The 20,088-nt window shown below is 29.0% G+C and overlaps 2 protein-coding genes across 4 annotated transcripts in view; one reads left to right on the forward strand and one right to left on the reverse strand.

The window, feature by feature from the left end:
* Window positions 1-494: 494 nt before the first annotated feature.
* On the forward strand, window positions 495-12,682 carry LOC105848042 (uncharacterized). Its single transcript, XM_065800227.1, has 3 exons — window positions 495-829; window positions 1,401-1,623; window positions 12,153-12,682. The coding sequence occupies exons 1-3, from the start codon at window positions 567-569 to the stop codon at window positions 12,621-12,623; spliced, it is 957 nt and encodes a 318-aa protein (XP_065656299.1). The 5' UTR covers window positions 495-566; the 3' UTR covers window positions 12,624-12,682.
* Window positions 12,683-17,686: 5,004 nt separating this feature from the next.
* LOC100210127 (uncharacterized) overlaps window positions 17,687-20,088 on the reverse strand; it is a 28,666-nt gene continuing 26,264 nt past the window's right edge. For all 3 annotated transcript variants that reach the window (XM_065800229.1, XM_065800228.1, XM_065800230.1), the window contains one exon: window positions 17,687-18,800. In XM_065800229.1, coding sequence (XP_065656301.1) covers window positions 18,102-18,800 — 699 coding nt within the window. In that variant the 3' untranslated portion in view covers window positions 17,687-18,101. The remainder of the gene's footprint in view (window positions 18,801-20,088) is intronic.

Genomic DNA, 20,088 nt, shown 5'->3' on the forward strand with positions numbered 1-20,088 from the left:
CTAACGGTCTTGCATTGTTAAACCGTTTACGCAGCAATAAGTTAGTGATGTTTTTAAAGTATAAAACACAAATAAACAAAAAATTAAAAAAAGCAACCAAGAAATTTTATTTCGCTGTTTTCTCTCAACTAATGGTATTTACTTTTAAAAAGTGTAACTGCCAATAATAGTAATACAATTCAAAAACCTTTTTTCATACTCACAGGCACACTCATGCTTATGCATACACACAAAAACAAGCGCTTATACACACACAAACACTCAAACATTTTCTCTCTCACACACATGAACGCAAACAAACAAACACATACACACGCACATACTCATTAAATTAAAAAGAAATGTTTTATATATGTTTGTAAAAAAAACCACTAAATAACTTTAATATCATTCACGAATCAAATCACCTCTAATTAATAATAAATGTTTTACGTATTGAAGTATAAACTATTCATAATGCTCTTCATCCAATTATTCATTCATTCGCTCTTAGTAAAAAACTTGTTTACACCGACAAATAATATTTTTTTGAGTTATGAGTTATATACTTTGACTTATTTTTTTAAATGAATTTTTGTGCAAAATTGTTGTGGTTGGTGGTGTGGCTTGTTTACCTTAAAGTGGTCACATTCACAGTGAATGTAAAAGGGGCTACGCATTGGCGCCTTGAAGATGGAAGACTAAACGAAATTGTTGGAGAGCAAAATGTAACATTAGAAAAAGATCCGATTTTTAAAATGCTAGTTGATGCATGGTCGCCTGCATCTAAATTAAACAAAAATTCTTTTTCTGAGTTTAGTTCTAATGAAAAGACGACTACTAGTTCAACGTAAGCTGTCCAAAATCGTTTGCATTTGACATTTGCGAAGATTTTGGTAGTGTATTTTATTCCGCACAACTGAATAAAATGTGAAAAACAAAATAAAAAATTAAATTAAAAAATGAAATAGAATAATGATATCACTTTATGAAAATTTGTTTTTAAACAAAAAAAAATTTGTGTCAGGTGCATAAGTTTCTCCCGTTTGCTGTACTCTTAGTTGTTTAATAGACGTTAGGAATATGAATAAGCCTAAAAGTTTATATTTTTTTAAATTACAAGATTTTATTAAATTTCCTGTCTGTAAAAACTCTGAGAATGTTTACTATAGCACACAAATGTCTATTATGCTCTAAGAATGTCTATTATGCCCTAAGAGTTATAGAAACAAAAATTAATTAAAAAAGTAGTGATCGTTATTTTATTTTATGTACCACTCCTTCACTAAAAATTGTTCGAAATTTGTTTCAGATTGCTTAAAATTTGTTTCCAGGTTTCCAGATTCTTATTTTTTTTGTAAAATATTAGGATAAAAAGTAAAAACATCATTCAATTTTATCTCTAAAAAGTGTTTATTTAGGTTTTCTCCAACGGCTTCTGCGTATGAAATTTTCAAATCTAATTTGCTTACCTGCGGAGATCCAGTTAACGAAACTAGCCTAGACAATATTGGTGGAGTTATAAATAGATTTGTTCATCCCGTTTATCCTGAACCAGATGTGTTTCTTTTGTTCAGAGGTAATGAGTTTGAAACTCCGTCAGTGGATGTAATTGAATCAAACCTCATAAATGCAGTTAAAGTTGTAAGTACGTATTTATATCTTGGAAACAAAGTTGTAATTTAATTTTATACCTTGGAAACAAATTATATGTCAGAAGTTCACTCAATTTTAGAAAATGGTTTATTGCAATTAAAATGACAAAAACTAAATTAAGTTGTATTACGTACTATTAGTATGTACTATATTATAATACAATTATATTATACTGTCTTAAAATAAATTGGTAGGCAATATAAATTACCTTAAAATAGGGTGTGTCGAATTTCCCTTTTTTGGAAATTGGAAAAAGAGTAAATTTTGTTTATGTTAAAACTTTGTAACAATAATAATTTTGAAACAAAACTTTTTGAGCTTAGTAGTTTTGCCTTGGAAAAGTCCATTGCCTACTAGTGTTTCCAAAATTTTTTTTTCTAATTAGTTCAATCTGGGTTATCAAAGGAAGCGTAAGTAGAGCAGCCGTGGCGCAGTGGTTAGAGTTCTGGCTTAGAACCCAGAGGTCCAAGGTTTGACGTCGGCTCTAGCCCAATAAGCGACATTGGTAAGGAAGGAAGCGTGAACTTCCAGTTAAATGCTCTCCCGCGGTGCTATGTGATACCTTAAGGACTTCTGGAAGCACCTAAATAACCTAAAAAAAAAAACGATAAGGATTTTAAAATTAATATTTGTTTTTTAAAAAAATAAGAGTTTTTTAAGGAAACCCATCTTCTTAGAAAATGATCCAGGTAGTTTTCTGTCCTTAAAATCTAAAATCTTTGCTTCTTTTCATACCCAGGTTGACCTAATTTTGAAAAAAAAAAAATTTTGGTGGCAATTAATTTTTCAAAGACAAAACTACCAAGGCAACAAATTTTTTTTTTCAAAATTGTTATTTTTTCCGAGTTTTAAACATTTTTTCCCACAAATAGAAAACTACTATTTTTACATTTTCAAAAAAAAAAAACACTTACACTTTGTCCTTAGTGGTTATAAGTTATAACGGTCTGGTTGAAGTTATACCATTTTCTGCGTATTGGTCTCCATAAGATTATTAGGGGAGAATAAATCATAATACAAATAAAACTGCTATCCAGTAGTATAATAGCTTCATTATAGATATACAATATAGTATATACATTATTTACAAATAAGATTTGATTTTTTTCTTTCAAACAGGTCACGCATTTTATATGGTTTTTTTTTTTTTGCGATTTTAGCAATTAAACCGTTAGTTCACATCTTCAACGATGTGAAGTAAGGGTTTATTTGGTATAATAAATAAGATATACTGGGTTTTAAGAATTTTCAGAACTTATTTAGGTGTGTAGGGACGTGCACTGCGTATATACAATTTTTATAGGGACATAAAAGTGTTAGAGAAAATATAAATAAAAACAGTAATTTTTTTAAAAAAAGTTTTCAAAAATACTGTTTAAAACAACTAAATATGAAAATTATAAAACTAGGGAATGAAAACTAGGGAATGCTCAAAAGTGAAACCTTCCATATAAAAATTAGGGAATGCTCAAAAGTGAAATCTTCCATACAAAAACTAGGGAATGCTCAAAAGTGAAATCTTCCATATAAAAATACTTTAAATATTTAAAGTTCCTGAGTTATGGTCAAACTTCTGATCTTATAATACTTGGAAAGTCATTGTTGCAATTTTGTGATTTTAAACTAAATTTAAAGGCAATTAAACTACTGCATCCTTTTTATATCAGAGAAGTATAGCTAGACTTTCACAAAAGAAAAAAAAAAAAAACTGAGGAAAACCCTTCCTTAATCTAAAAATCTTTAGTTGAAATCACACATTTTTCAATTTGGGACCTAATTTAAATACATTTATACCAAAACATTAGAGGTTCCTGCAAGGCATTTTATTGTTTTTGGAAAGGGTATCTCATTGTAATTTTATTGGTTAAAAAAAGATGAGGGGTATTACCAACAAAAATACTTTCAATTCATCAAACTGTCAAAAAATGTTGTAACTAATATTCAAAAAATCAGCCATTATGAGAAATGGGGAAGGTTTTAAGATTGAATGATTCAGATAAGCTTACAACTAATTTTGATTTTAAGCCGTAAGAAATTTTTCTTTCTGAAGAAAAGGTTGAAGTAGCTGCATCTCCTAGTAACAACTTAACAGAAGCAATCCTCATCAGCCTTTTTCAAAATAAAAAAAAATCAGAAATAAAAAAAAAAGCCTAAAGATTTCAAAGAATCAAGGTAAAGCTTACAAAAAATTATACAGTATCTAAAAATTTAAAAAGTTTGTTAAAATTTATAAAGAAAGTGACTCTACCGGTAAACATATTGTTCTGTATTTGATTGAACATGATTATAATGGTTTTTGAATGCTCTAAATACTTCACCAATGCTAAAAAAATGTAAACCGATTTATGAACCAAACCTAAGGGCGTAGATATAATTTTTTGATGCTTCAGTGTCACTTTCAAGCCTCCAAACTGTATTATGTTCATGCAAATGTCAAGTGAGAATATTTTGAAAAAAATTTAAAACCTGTCAATGAATTCAAATTTAGTTGAAAATGATAAAAATAATTTTTTATTAACTCTTTGACCTCACATTTGGGGTAGCTGGGGTTTCCCTTTGGGGTATTTTTTTCCCCATGCTCCAAGAAGCATTTTTAATGGGGCTCGGTTATCAACAATTAAATATTGTTTGTTTGTTTGTTTTTTTGTTTCTTTTGCATTGAAAGAATAGTATTATGGAGTAATAGAAATATATACATTTAATCTTGGAACCTTTTCCATTTTTCATAGTGGCTAATTTTTGAACGCTAAAGAAAATATTTTCTGACAGCTTGATGGCTTAAGTATTTTCGTAAGTAATACCCCCTCATTTTTTTTAAACCAATAAAATTACAATGGAATCCCTTATTAAAAACAATATAAAACTTTGCGGAACCTTTTATGTTTTGAGATAAATTTATTTAAATTAGGTCCCAAATTCAAAAATGTGTGATTTCAGCTAAAGATTTTTAGACTAAGGAAAAGTTTTTTTAGACTAAGGAAAAGTTTTCTTGAAATTTTTTATGAAAGTTCTAGCTATATTATTAGCATTACTATATAAAATATTTTGCGTGATTGAAGGATATCGCTTTTGAGCCAACAGCAGCTTTGCCTGGTTTTCTCAGAAAATAGCTTTTAAGAAAAAAAGAAATTTTAATATATAAATCTAAAAATGTTCAAGTTACTTACCTTAAAAGTTAAAAGACGATGTAATTTTTAAAAAAGCCTAAATGTCTTAAACTACTTTGTAAATGAAGAAAACTTTCTGCATCTAAAGAAAATGTATCGTTTAACCAAAAAAGCGCGGTAGATGAGGAAAATGGAATAATGAGGAAAATGAAAAATGGTTAGAGCTTCAAGCAAAATGTTGAAACTGTTGAGATTAAGCAGTACTTTGGTAAGCAAGAATGTTTGTCAATAACGGACGCTATTTAGATTAGTCATTATGATTATTTGTGTTTCTGCCACAAATCAACAATATTTTTGGAAATAAGAGCACTGTACAGCAAAATATAGCATGAAACCAAACAGAGTCTTATGTTAATGTAATATGCAGGTGATACCATAATCTTCAAATAAATTTATAACTCATCATTAAAAGTATTCTCTTGACAGTGGTAAGGCTCATTCCAAATTACGGTTTGTTATCATTACCTTTCCTATAAATAATCAAACATAAAAAAAATAAATCAAAAAAATTTATTTGAGTATCTATGGCAAAGTAATTTTATAGAAACAATAGGTTACTCTATAAGTATAGAGACTTTTTTAACCGAAAAAATAGAAAATACTTGAAAAAAAAGTATATCTGAAATGTATAATGATGTATATACATCTACATAAAAAAAACTAAAAAAATGCAGCATCAGTAACAGAAAATTTTCAATGTTTTATATGCAAATCAAGGATTCGCGTTGTTTGCCCATATATTTTAAAAGAAGGTAAAGTAGCAATTAAAACCACATTTCAAATTTTCTTCTCTCTTCAACTAAAAAAAAATTTCTGTTCTTTTGTGATGTCGGCCTAACAAACCTCAAAACAAATCTAAATCAGAAACATTGAGGCTAAACACTCTAGAATGTAATGTTACGGATATCAAAACTCAGCTCCATGAAATAAAACAACTTTTAAAAAAAAGCTCCAGTGATTGTAAATCGGAAAAAGATAATTTTTGATCTAATAAGGAAAGGTTAAATACAGTGAAAACTCCAACACGAGATTCTCTCTTAGTTATAGGAAAAATATCTGAAAAAGTTAACATAAATAACATAAGTATAATCGAAAATATAATAATGAATAATAATATTCAATTGAAAAATTCACATCATAATAAATCAGTTGATCTCGTTCTAGTATGTAACTCAGAATCTAAAGAACAATTGCTGATTTCTCCCATAGACACGAACAATCAAATAAAAATAAAGTTATATCAATTAAACATGCAAAAAACTATTATCAGTGGTTAACCTAAAAAATGTAAGAAAAATGAAGTTGGTAATATGCAACACTCTCCAAACAGTTTTATCCAAGAATTTATCATGGTGAACAAAATTAAAGATCATTTTAACATAAAAGCTATCAAACCGATAAAAAATAAACCATCATGTTTCAAATCTTAGCGAAAATAAGTAAAATACTACGAAAAAGTTTTCAATTTTATAAAAACAAAGTCAGACTCGGATTAACTTCCTGCAGAAATATGACAAATTCAATGAAATGCGTTGTATTAACTGTCAAAGACTTCGGTATTATACAAATAAATGAAAAATCAAGATCCAATATGTGCTTAATGTTACGAAAAACATCGAACTGATCAGTACTCTTCAATCGATAAAAAATGTTTTAATTGTGTTTTAAAGGGACAAAATGATTATTTTTTATTTTAATGTCCTTCACTTGAGTAAGAAAAAAATACCTTGAAAGAAAAACTTGAAATCAATCGTTTAAACGCCAAGTCCAGAAGGATGATGGAGCTTACATAAATTATATATAATGCTTACTATAGAATGTTTGCTTTCTTTCTAATAAACTTCCAGATGTAATGGAGCATATACTTGACCGGAATCCAGACATTTTTTTTACCGAAACATGGATGACTTCTGAAAACAATAATACAACATGAATGATAAAAAAATTATGGATATGTTTTGCGTCAAAATGTAAGAAAAGAAAAAGGTAAAAAAATTTGGTGGCCGGGTAGGAATTATGTTTAAACGACTAATTAAGCACAATAAAAAATTTTGATCAAACAACATACGAAAAAATTTACAAAATGACCATATCATTTGGAGTAAAATGTTTACCTGATGATCCGATTCCAGTATATCTACTAAGGAATAATTTACAAACATTTATATATATGGGTTGAAATAGTAAACTTATCTCTAGAATCAAGCTGCACGGATGTTCTGAAAAGTGCTACATTACTTTCATAAATAAAGAAGTTAGAATCTACCACAGATAACAAAAACTTTAAAAGTTATTGATATTAAACTACTCTTTCATTGGCAAGCTAATAAAAAGAATAGTTTCCAATTATCTTGGTTCCCACATGTCAAAAAACAATTTTCATATAGAATATCAATATGGAAGCAAAAAACATCACTTAACTAAAACACTTTTACTAAGCTTACTAATGATATATTTGAACTCTTTGATAAAAATACACCTTTAGTACTAATGCTACTTGGTTAAAATGCTTCCTTCGACACTATTAATCAGTAAAAACTACTTGTACTATTAACTAGTGAACTAGGTAAAATTGATTCAGCTCACAAGTGGTTCGAATCATTTTTAGATAACTAATCCAATTTTTAGTTAACTAACCGTACCCAAAAAGTTCAAGTTGATGTCTTATATTCGACGAACCAAAATTTAAAACATGGAGCATTGCAAGATACATTATTGGGTCCAAAACTCTTTAATACCTATGTGAGACCACTATACAAATATCTGAATATAATCATTATCAAACATAACCAATGTTAAAACATTTGGATATTCAGATGATCATTAAACTCTAAAAGCATTCCTTCATTCATCTTATTGCACTAGTCCTGGATATACCAAAATGTCTTGGATACCTATCTAAATGGATGAGTGAATTATTCTTTTGTATTAACGAATCAAAAACAAAAATTATGGGAGCACCTAGTCAAAAAGATATTATTATTAAAACTTTTGTCAACAAAGATATGCATTAACTTTATTGACTTTGCAAAAGGTGAAAGTGTGATACTCGACAATTATCTTTAAAAACACAAATAACTATGATTGTTAAAAACTGCTTCAATGTAATGAGAAAAATATCCAAAATAAAACAATTTTTATCACACAAATATTTTTGAACCATAGCATGTTTACTAATATTTTCACATCTAGATTATTGCAACTCCCTCTACTTTGGAATTGAAAAGACACTACTAAAAAAACTGTAGTCTTTTCAAAATTGTGCAGCATGACTAGTATTTATATCCGGAATGGAAAATCGAGTAAATGACCAAAAATTTAACAAGTTTGCATTGGAATTTCAAGAATTTGCATTGACTGAAAATTAGAGAAAGAATCTTTAGCAGCATTACTTATTCTTCAAAAATCTGTTTTGACAAAGCAAAAGAAATTTTTTTTCTTATTTCATAACAGATATACCTAATATGTCCGCTAGTATCTGGCACGTCATTAAAATTACCAAGACAAGCCTAAAGTTTCCAGAATGTAGTTTTTTTCCCTTTTCAAAAAATGAGCTAACATTCGCCATACAAATGCGCTACAACGATAACTGGTAGATAACTGCACTTCAACGACTCAGAAAAAATATCAGATGGTGATGATGATGGTCATCATCATCACCATCCATCGATGATGATGATGATGATGATGATGATGATGATGATGATGATGATGATGATGATGATGATGATGATGATGATGATGATGATGATGATGATGATGATGATGATGATGATGATGATGACAATGATGATGATGATGATAATGATGATGATGATGGCAGTCATCATCATCATCATCATCATCAACATCACATTTTATAAACAACGTAATAAGCATAATTAATAGAAAACTTTAATACAACTCATGGCATAAATAAATATTAAAAAAACATAACAAACAAACATAAGCTAAAAATATATAAAATAATGAATATAAATAAAATAAAAAAAAAAATATATATAAATTTTTCCATTAACGAAAAAAAAAAAAAAATGTAACAATTTTTTATTATGCTAAAGCAATTTCCGGGGTACTCAGTGATAAGACCATAAGGACTTGTGGGGTACCTTGATAACTACAAAAAAAAAAGAAAAAAAGTTGGCTTCGTTTTTTTGTTTTATTTTATTTATTTGACGAATATTTATACAGGATAAATTACTTTAGAGTTATTAAAGTTCTGTTATCAATGTAAATCCAGTTATAAAATATAAAATAAAAACTATTATTAATTAAAGTAATAAGTTTGTTAAAAATTTTATAAAAAACATTATTTAAAATAAATTTTTACATTATTTTTAAATGCAGTCAACGAGTTGATTTTCTAGAGTTCTTCTGGTAGACTTTTTCACCGGAGTAATAGAAAGAATTTTTAGCAAATCCAAGTCGGATATTTGGACATTTAATTAGGTTGCTTTTATTTCTTGGTTGACAACTTCAAAGTAGTTAGTAAAGTTTGAACATAATAAACCAAGAACGCATTGCTTCGTTAATAAACAAGATGCAACAAGAATTTGCAAGAATAGTGACTTTGTGTTCACTTCGTGCTTGCTGCTTGCATTTATTATACGAGATACACGTGTATGTAAAGAGTCTAGCTTATCTGTTTTGCCCAATATTGACCCTTGAAGTACGCCACATACAACTTTTCCTGTTTAAGATATTGTGTTTTAAAAGCAAGTTGTTTGAGATCTGTTAAATAGATAATCTTTAAACCAGCAGTGTTCAGTATCACGAACACCATAACTGTTAAGCTTGTTGATTGATGTTCAGAGATTTAAAGTGCCAAATGCTTTACTTAAGCGAAGAAATACTGCCCAAACTATTTTACCTTCGACAATTTTTCGCTATATGTTATATACTAACAGCTTTGCAGCTAGTTTTGTTGATCGTTAACGTCGAAAACTATGCTGATTGTTATTTATCAAACTGGTTTCCTCTAAATAGTTTAATAATTGGATGTGTATGACTCGTTTTATAATTTTTAATTTAGTTGGAATTACAGATATAGGTCAGTAGTTTTAAATGTTGTTGTGGGACTTTGATTTGTAAATTGGGAGTCTCGAGCATTTCCAATCACTTAGATAGATTGATGTCTTCAAAGACAAGTTTATTATGTTTATTATGGTTTAGACAAGACATTAGCTGCGTCTTTCAGTACTGATGGTCGTATACCGTCAAGGCCGGTAGACTTTTTTTTTGTTTTTAACCCAAATAATTCTTTCTCTATTTGATCAACCGTTACTTGTACTTACGAGTTGTAAGACTTGTAAGTACGAGTTGGTTCACGATGTGATAATGCCCATACATAGTCTTTTAAAAGAAAAGTATTTTTCTGTAAAATAGATATCGAATTACAGAAATGTTCTCAAAAGACAGATGATATTTCTTGAAGATTAGAGGTTGGAGACAAATTAGTAATAAATGTTGTACTAGTTGAAGATTTAGTTTTGAAAGCGTAAATTATTTTAATATTACGCCAGAAACTTTCTGGTGGTAGCTCTGTTTTGGTGGTAGCTGATATTTTGGTGGTAGCTCTATTTTGATCATTTTATAATAAAATTATTTTTTTTATTACTCTTGTTTTTAAAAAGCCGTTTGTCAATTGCTAACTTTGATTTACAAAATTTACGGAGTAGATTGTTACGTATGTTCATATGGAATTTTACTTCTTCTATAAGCCTTGGACATGGTTTGCCTCGAATGCATTTTTTTAATATTTGGGGCCAATGTATCAAAACAGGTTAAAATTATGTGTTTCATATTAGTCCATGATGTGCTCACCTTAGTTGAAAGTAAAATCGAGGACCAATCACATCTAAAAAGCAAACTACAGAACTCCTGTTTAGTGTATTGTTTACAATTTCTACACTTTATTATTTTTGTTTTGTATTTAGCGTGATTGGATTTGCAAATGCATTCAGTCAAATCATGGTTGCTAAAGGAAATCGGTATTACAAAAAATTTTGATATAAGAGTTAGATTATTTGTATAAACTACGTCAATTAAGGTAGAAGATATTAATGTTGTTCTTGTTGGAATTTTTATTAGTTGCTTGAAACCATGGAATTGTAGCATAGATTTTATTCCAATTTGATCATTTGGTTTTAAATAATTAACATTGAGATCTCCCATTAATATTGTTTCTATTAAATCAAGCTAAAATATCATTTCTAAAAATAGGTTAAGGAAAATGGGGTTTAGATATTTTGAGCCATCCGGCTGGTGATACAGGATACAGAATAATATGCTCCTTGTAATTGGAAGAATTATTTCAAAACAAATGCTCTGTATTTTGTTAGTTTGTAGATTGTTACATCTCACCCAGCTTAACATATTGGACATGTAGACTGCAACACTTCTACCAAGTCCGTTTTTGACGCGTGCTGTTTAGAAATGTTTAGCCCTTAATATCATATAGTTCACTTGGGTTGTCTTCGCTTATGTAGGTTTTAGTTAATCCGAATATGTCAATGTTTTTGTTGCTGTTAAACCATTCAAAACACTTAAACCAATTTAATCAACTCCTTAGTAGCTTAACTAATTTTATTTTTGTTAGAAGAAAAAAAAAGATTTAAATAGCTAGAAACAAGCTTGATCAGTTGATTTAAAGAGCAAGAAACAAGATTGGTCAGTTGATTTAGTTAGCAAGAAACAAGTTTGGACTGTTTACACTGTTTATTGTATCAAAAAAAGTAACTCATGACAAAAGGTGTTGTTTAAGAGTAACTTTTTGCTCATTAGGAATTAAAATGAATAGGGGATTGCAATTTATATTTATTTTAGCGCAAAAACACATATTAGTAAATTTTAGTAATATTTTAAATAAGTTGACCAATTAAAAATAAGAGAATAGTTCACCTGTTAAATGGTTAACATATTATTTTGATGCTCTTAAACAAAAACATAATTTGTGTACTTTTTAAATACTGATTATTATAAAAAAAAATTTATTAAAGACTTCAGGTTAATTGTGTCAAGTTAATTAATTAATTTACATTTTTTTAAAGTTTAACTTTTTTATTTATTAATGGCCTGTGCTAGAAGATTATAGAAAACTAATTTTCTAATATTAAGGTACTATTGAAGCTGAGGCCTTTATAGTCTTGGCTTCAGTACATCCCAGCGTTTAAAGATTATATTGGTTAATTTTTATTTATGTATTTTACCCAGGTAACCCTTTTATATATGCTACAAATTTGTTTCTTTATTTTTGACTGAATAACTTTTTATACAAAAAATAAATATTTTTAATTAAATAAGATTTTTTTTCACTATAAAATAATTTGCTATAAATATTTTTTTATCCAGGGAGAAAATCGTGTTGTGTTGTTTAACTTGGTTGGTAATTTTCTTCGTATAAAAGGAGATACGTATCACTCGATTGAATGTTTTCGAAGTGCAATGCATGCATCTAGTAACAACCCTGATGCTTTGCTTAATTTAGCTCGTATCATGATGAACTTAAACTATTCAGCTGATGCAGTATATTTAGCTGAATACTCTTTACGTACTAATGAGCCCAATGTAAATACCTGGCTTCAACACTATGCCTTAGCTGAAATATTTGAACAAATCGGAGAGCTAGAAAAATCCTGGACCCATTTTAGCATATCAGTTGATCAGAATCCAATGTTTCCTCCAGTATACGTAAAATTGAACAATTTAAATCAACATTCAACAATTGCAAACTTTAATAAGTACACTTTAGCACTGGTCTTACTTTTATGTATAAGCATTCTTTTATATTTTACAGTAGTGTATCCTGTATTTAAACTTTAATGTATTACTATAGTTTTTTTAATAGTATTTTCAGAGTCAATATCTTTATTATTAACAAAGCAGAGACAATACTCTTTTATCTTTATTACAATTTTGTGCACACAATCTTTCCTCACCTTCACTCAAATTATGTGTGCACACAATTTTTTTTTTTTTTAATTTTATTTTAGGTGCCCGAAGAAGTTCTTACGGTCTGATCACAGAGCACCGCGGATGAGCATTTAATTGAAAGTTTACGCCTCCTTCCTAACCAATGTCTCAAACTTGCCCAGAGGTGGGGTTTGAACCACGGATCCTTTGTATCTGAAGCAAGTGCGCAACCACTGCGCCATGGCCGCTCACTGCCGTGAGCGATAATTTTCACTATCTTCACTCAAATAATTTTCACAATAATTTCAGATAATTTTCACAATCTTCACTCAACTTTTCTAGACAAGTTTTTTCCATTCTTTTTATTAATAAAAACAAACTAACTGTTCTAAAACTAAGTGAAGCTGACGTACAATTTTACAGCTTGTACAATAATTAAAAAAAAAAAATCAGTTCCTAACTTTAAATTATTTTAGAAATTGCAAGTGTAACAACATTTTAGATGAAACTGAAGTAGAGGTATAAAGCATACAATCCATCAAGTACATTACGATTGGCAAGGGATATCACTTAATAGTTTTTCAACTGAATAGAACTATGTAAGATCTAACTATGTAAGATCAAACTATGTAAGATCACAAAATTTGGTTTCGGATGTATTAAACTAACCTCTTATTATTTAAATTATTCAAATAATAAGAGGTTAGTTTAATACTTCCGAAACCAAATTTTGTGATCTTACATACTCAAAAATGAATTTAAAACCTAATTAAAAAAATCCAAAGCTTTTTAAACTTTAGGGAAGGATTGCCTCTTCTAATATATAAAAAAATAATGATAATAAGACATGAAAGTTTATACTATTTTTTAATAAAAGAAATAGAAACTTAATGTATAATTTAATATTAACAATTTTTGTTATAATTTATTAAATGATAATCATTACAAATTTATCATTTCATATCTTTGTAAAAAAAGATTAAAAAAAAAAGTTTTTTACCTCATAGGCAATAAATTGTTACCAAAAATAATAGAAATACCACGTGTAAAACTAGCTAAACAAAGTGCTTATCACTCTTCTTGAACATAACTCATCGTAAAAGTTTGCAAAGTTTGCTAAAACAACACATTAAATTTGTTGTTAGCTGTCTGTCACTGGATCTCTAGAAGACTAAGAATCTCTTGAAGCCAAATGTTAAAATGTAATGAAAAATTACTCCATTCAAAATCTAAAAGGCGAAAACAACGAGCTTTGCTTAATTTGTCAATGTGAATGCTGTAAACTTTGAAAAGTTGAATTTACTAGAAAAAAACGTTCCAAGCATCCATTTTAAACTCCGTGTCAAAAGTCTTTTGTGAAAAAATAAAATTGGATTACAATTTTGCAAATAACATTACCAGCAAATGAGTTCTATAAGTGATAGAATTTCATACAATGTAAACAAAATTATATTTGCATTTGATACATTTGGCATTAACTTCAACAGAAATCAGGTCGTTTTTAATCTTGTCCAAAGCCATCTTCGCAAAATGAGTAGCAGACAGAATAGTAGAATTAGTTCATAATGACAAGATTAGGGAAGAGCTCTATTGTTCTTTTATTACTGAAAGGCTAAAGGAGACATATCTATATGGTTGCCGATGAAGAAGTAAAATCTAAAAACATTATAAAATCGAGAGAACAAAAACCAAGATAAATAAAAAAACCAAGATAGATAACAAAGTAATTCTAGTAAAAGAAGAGTGCAACTTATAATCTTGTTTCCTACTTATTGCATGCAAACGCCTAGAGTTTGATTTGAAAAAAAAAGCATCATTAACTATACGTTTTAAGTTGTTCCGAAATCGATCTTCACCTAAGATAGTCTATACATTGCTCACCACTTATAAAGAAAAAGTCCTGCATGAAGTAGTAGACTTTTCAAAAAGATTATAGATTGCAACATATGAAGATTAACAGCTCGGAAATATTTTAGCCGTCATTATTGATGACGTGGCCTTAATAAATAAAGTTTATAAAAATAACAGTATTAAAACTCGGAAGGTAACCCTTATGTTATTTAATGTCTACGGTAGTATTTTCATTTGATTATTGTATATATTGTTCACTTTATTAACAGTGTATGTCAAATTGAAATCTGCTTATAATATTTAAGACGAATAGTAACAGTGTAAGTGTGTACATTGATCGTGTGTATGTATATAATTCGCGACTTTATTACTCATATTTGCTTTTTTATTCAGGACTTCGCTGCAGCAAAGTCCTGAATAATTTGTAATAAGTCACTATCAGTAAAGTCCAATAACTTGTAATAAGTCACTAAAGTAGTTTTAAAACCAAGAAGCTTTTACCGAATATTTTATTGGAGTTACGAAATTGTAATACTGTAACATTTAAACACAGCAGATGCAAACACGGGAGATCTGTAATCGGAAAATAAGAAATCGTGATCCCAAAGAGGCTAGCACTCGGTTAACTTTACACACCAAAGCCTTTGAAAAAGAAAGCACATTTAAAAAATGCATTGTGCCTTCACAAAATACTGAGTTTTTTCTACTGCAGGTTATTTTTTATCAAGTAATGCCTTAGGTCACGATTTTCCAAACTGGTAGAGGAGATAAGGAACGTGACGTCTCAGTTCAAAATTTTTACTAAACATTATAAACAAGCACAACAGTTTTCAGGCATTTCTATTTAATGTTTCTTGTGTATTTACTGGCTGTGGTAAAATTGGTCGCTTTTCTAGAATCACTAAAAAGCCATGTTCAAAATTGTTTATCAAAGCTTATGATGGAAACCAAGCTGCACTATCAAATCTTGGTCAATCAGAAGCTTTGCCTTATCTATTTACAAGTAACATTTTGTTGTTAGAGTATACGGTGATAAGAAACGAACGGAAGATGTAAATACTCGTTTACAACTTTTTTGGTTCCTCTTCTCTAAATTCCCTTATAAGATTGCACCACTTCCATCAAAAATAAATGCCCTAAGTGCCACATATTTTGAATTTATATTTCACTTTTGTGTGTTTAGTGCTTAAACGCTCTAACGTGTCCAAACAGTGTCTATTGTCGTTTTGTTCAGTATCTATTGTCGTTTTGGTTTACATACAATAATGTTTATACTAGTACTGTGCAAAGTCCAAAATATATGTACCAGCCTAAATATATGTACCAGCCAACTTGTTTCTTCGCGCAACGGCCTTGTTCGTCAAGGTTCGTGTTTCGGAGTTATAGAGTCGAGAGAGGGTTATAACCACTACTAAGTAGCCTCCTCATCTGTTGTGGCCTTATCGGCCTGGAGGAGGTGAATAACAAAAAAAATAAAAAATAAAAAAAATTTATTTTATTTACAAGAAATGTTTCCGCTGTGTTAATTTCCCTAATTGATCTCTGGTTTGGTCGAATACACAAAATATTTGAAAACTTATTTAATGCTCTTTCTATTGACACAAAATAGCTACAAAATTATTTTTTAAAAATGTTGTGCTATGGGAAAAAATTACGTCATGGCTCGTAACATAAAGCATGAAAGTTGAGTGACACTAGCCATTTTTCAAATCTTTTTCATACATTGATCTCATATCAACAAAGAGCTCTCTTATAACACAAATGTACACACGAAGGCATTTTTGAAACATGATACTGCCTGCACTCTTTACCATTCTTTAAGGAACCGTCTTTGTAGCAACCTAGTTTTTAATGAAGTACCCCATATTTATAATAGTTTAAAGTTAACCAATCACACTTCCGTTTTTAAAAAGACTACTCAATGATATTGTTTTAAAACCTCATAAGCAATTAAAGCATTGCCAATGAAAGAAAAATTGGAAAATAAAACAAAACCGTGGACGGATTCAATTAGTTTTTGCCAAAAAAAACTACGTTCTTTAAGAACGTAGCAAAACCTATAGCTCAACGGGGAAGCTTTTGCTTTTTTAAACAGATAGTAGAAATTGTCTAGAACTTTGATTTTATATACACTATAAATTTATATTTATATAAGCTATAGAAGTATACAAAAAACGTATAGAGGTACACAAAAAACTGTTACTTTACTTAGATTTTTGTCGTGATTACTGCTTGATAGTTCCAAACAGTTGTTAAAAGCTTGATAGTTCAAACAGTTGTTAAAAACTTGATAGTTCAAACAGTTGTTAAAAACTTTGACTACTTTTATGAGAGTTATCCATTCCACTTTCACTTTCAATTACGGTTTTCTATGCTTACAAACCACATTTTCAAATTTTTCTATTATACCGCCATTTTGTTTATACCACAAAGACTGTTATTAATCTATTTAAAACTATTTTTGACTTTGTTCTTCCTCCAGCTAGTCTATCATATCTCTTAAGAAGATAAAAATAATTGATACTTTGTCTAAAGATACATCAATGTACGCCCAGAGAGAGTCTTTCTGTAGGCTATTGGTCAAGGATAGTGGCTTTAGATTATTATCTATATCGAAACATAGTGTCATTAAATTTCAGTACAGCTAAATAACAACCACAAAACTACATAAGTATTATAAACCAACCTACATAAGACCTGTAGTTAATATTTTGATAGCGCTATCAAAACCTTTTACAACTTGGTTGCCAATCACGTGACGTATTGTAAACCACGTAACGAGCTGCAAAACGAATGACGGGTTGCAAACCACATGATGGCTAATAAAAGATTTTCTTAGCTCTGATATATGGTATAATGATGTTCCTTTATTTCAAAACCTTATTGCCTTTTAAAAAAAAATAATTCATATGCAACATTCCAAACCATATCAATTAAGCTAAAAAAAAATACACTTTTAGTAAGACTTTCAATTTGTTTTTCAAAATAAGCCTGCGAATAATTGATTCGCAGACGTTGCGCACTGGTTAGTTTAAACCTTGTTTTATTTGAAAAAGTGTCTTGCTATTTCCATAACGGTGCGCTGCAATCAAAAATATTAATAATAGTAAAAAAATTATAAATAAGAACACAATAACTATTCTTCAGTATAAAAGCGTAATTACTTTTAAATACGTCCTATGTACAGCATAAATATTAAGAAAGTATTTTAATCGAATATTGTTGATTAAAAAAAAAAATTTAGCCGTATATTATCGTTGTTAGTATATAAAAATAAGGTAAAACAACGCCGTTCTTTCGTCAGCAGGAGTCTTTTTGCGCGATTTGTCCAACTTAACACTAAGCAATCTTAAATTGTTAAAGCTTACATTCTTTTTTATTACCATCTTTTCTATTCTGAATGTTAAGTTACTTTGCAGGAATAGGAGTTTAATAGGAACTAATGCTCGAACGTATTTGTTGCTGCTAATCTGCATTATATTTGCATATGACCACGCGTTTGCTATGACCATGAACTTTTAACTTTTAATGTAAACATTAATGAATTGATACGCAAACATCTTCGCAACGCTCCTTTTGATGTTTGCATAAAAAAAAGCATAGATCTTTTATGGTGCCAATTTTAAAGTCACATCGCGGATGGGCGCACTCGTGATACTCGAGCGGAACTGAACACTTTTTTTCACATTTCATGCTACCACGTCGTTTACCAGATTTTGTGTTTTCTTTTTCTGGTTCATATCCTGCTTCACTTTTAATCACGTGGTTTTCAGCTTCGGTTATAACTTTAAGTTCACCAGAACCAGAGCCAGATTCGTCAATGTCTTCATCGGCTGTATTTAACTCGTCGTTATTTCCTGATCTTTTAAGTGGCACGTTTAAAAGAGGAAACTCAATTTTTGCTCTTTTTTCTGTTGACATCATTTCAGGTTCAGGAATTATTACTTTCTCCAAGTGAGGAATTTCTCCTTTTTTATAGTCTGTTTTACTGTTTTTTATTAGGTTTTCATGCTCGGGAAGCATCTCTCCTTCCGACATAATTTGCTTCCATTTTTTTTCTCTTTCAGCAAAGTCAGTCGATTCTTTGATATCATCAACGTTGCTCTCTATTGGTACTTTTGATTTTTTATTAAAAGAATGTTGCGATAGTTTATTTATAATAGTTGACTTATGTGATTTTGACAACAGAACTAACGATAAAGAAGCTGACCAGAAAATATATTTTATTAAAATCATCTAAAAAAACAATTTATATACATTTTGTTTAAAAATAGAAAATGTTGTATAAATGAAATTAAATACATTACAAACGATTATTATTTTACTATTTATTATGGTTTATATAATTATAATTATATTATTAATTTTATTTACAAGTGAAAAAATTAATTAATTGAAAAACACAAATTAAAATGTTTTTTGCAATAAAGCTTAGCAATATTCATATGTAAAATAAAACTTGGTTGATAAAATAAAACTTGGTTGATAAAATAAAACTTGGTTGATAAAATAAAACTTGGTTGATAAAATAAAACTTGGTTGATAAAACAAAACTTGGTTGATAAAATAAAACTTGGTTTTACTTTTAGAATAATTCTTGGTTTTACTTTTTAAATAAAAATTGGTTTTACTTTTTTTACTATATTGATTGATTTTAAACCAAACGTTATTCGTTCATCAGGTATCGCGGCAGCTTTTCTTATTGTTTGAGGTGACTTTCATGCTTCAAAAGAATCTTCCAATATTTTTCCATTATTTCCAATATTGGTATATTTACCCTTACATCAAATGAAAAAACTTTGCGAACAATAATTGTTCGCAAAGCCTTTTTAACATTCACCGATTCAATTATTAATATTTTAGTGTTTTAAAGTTATGAGGGTGGAAACTCAGTAACTTACTTCTTAAATCCCACATTTTGGGTTCAAGAAGGTTGATCAAGTTTTAAGATGTTATTTTTCCCAGGCTCCAAACTCTTTTTTTTTTTTTTGTAAAGTATCTTCATTTGATATAAACATAAACATACTCAAAGTTTGAAACTTACTCCATGGCTAAAATTTATCTTTTTCAATCAATAAAAAAGCTCCTGCAATCCCTGTTGATTTTATGCAAAAATTATCATTGGATAAATTATATTAGAACATAAGTTTTAGGCTGTGGATAGCTGCGGAGAAAACCATTAATATAGTCTTCTAAAAACTTAATTTTTTGATTGTTTTTTCTTAAAACTACTGAAGTCGTGATAGAACAAGATAATTGTAATGACGCAATTTGTAAACTACAAGCTACAACTGGATGAACGGCAAATATTTCTATTCAAACCCTAAATATGCACTAAATATGCATAAGTCAAATTATCTAAAAGATTGTAAAAAATATCTAAGAGTTGATTAAATTAACAAAATACATATTGCCAATCAAAACGATGAAATTTAAAAGTCAATTAGAATAAAAATAGCCAATAAAAACCGCCAAAAAATAGTTAATTTACTTTAGTATATAACTTTCTTTTATTTTCATACAA

Source organism: Hydra vulgaris, chromosome 06, assembly GCF_038396675.1.
Source record: "Hydra vulgaris chromosome 06, alternate assembly HydraT2T_AEP".
Taxonomy (NCBI): Eukaryota; Metazoa; Cnidaria; class Hydrozoa; order Anthoathecata; family Hydridae; genus Hydra; species Hydra vulgaris.

Excerpts from the sequence above, each read along its gene's own strand:
- LOC105848042 (XM_065800227.1), top strand. The coding sequence starts at position 567 with ATGAATTTTTGTGCAAAATTGTTGTGGTTGGTGGTGTGGCTTGTTTAC. Across the intron at positions 830-1,400 it reads AAGACGACTACTAGTTCAAC|GTTTTCTCCAACGGCTTCTG; the intron begins GTAAGCTGTCCA and ends GTGTTTATTTAG. Across the intron at positions 1,624-12,152 it reads TCATAAATGCAGTTAAAGTT|GGAGAAAATCGTGTTGTGTT; the intron begins GTAAGTACGTAT and ends TTTTTTATCCAG.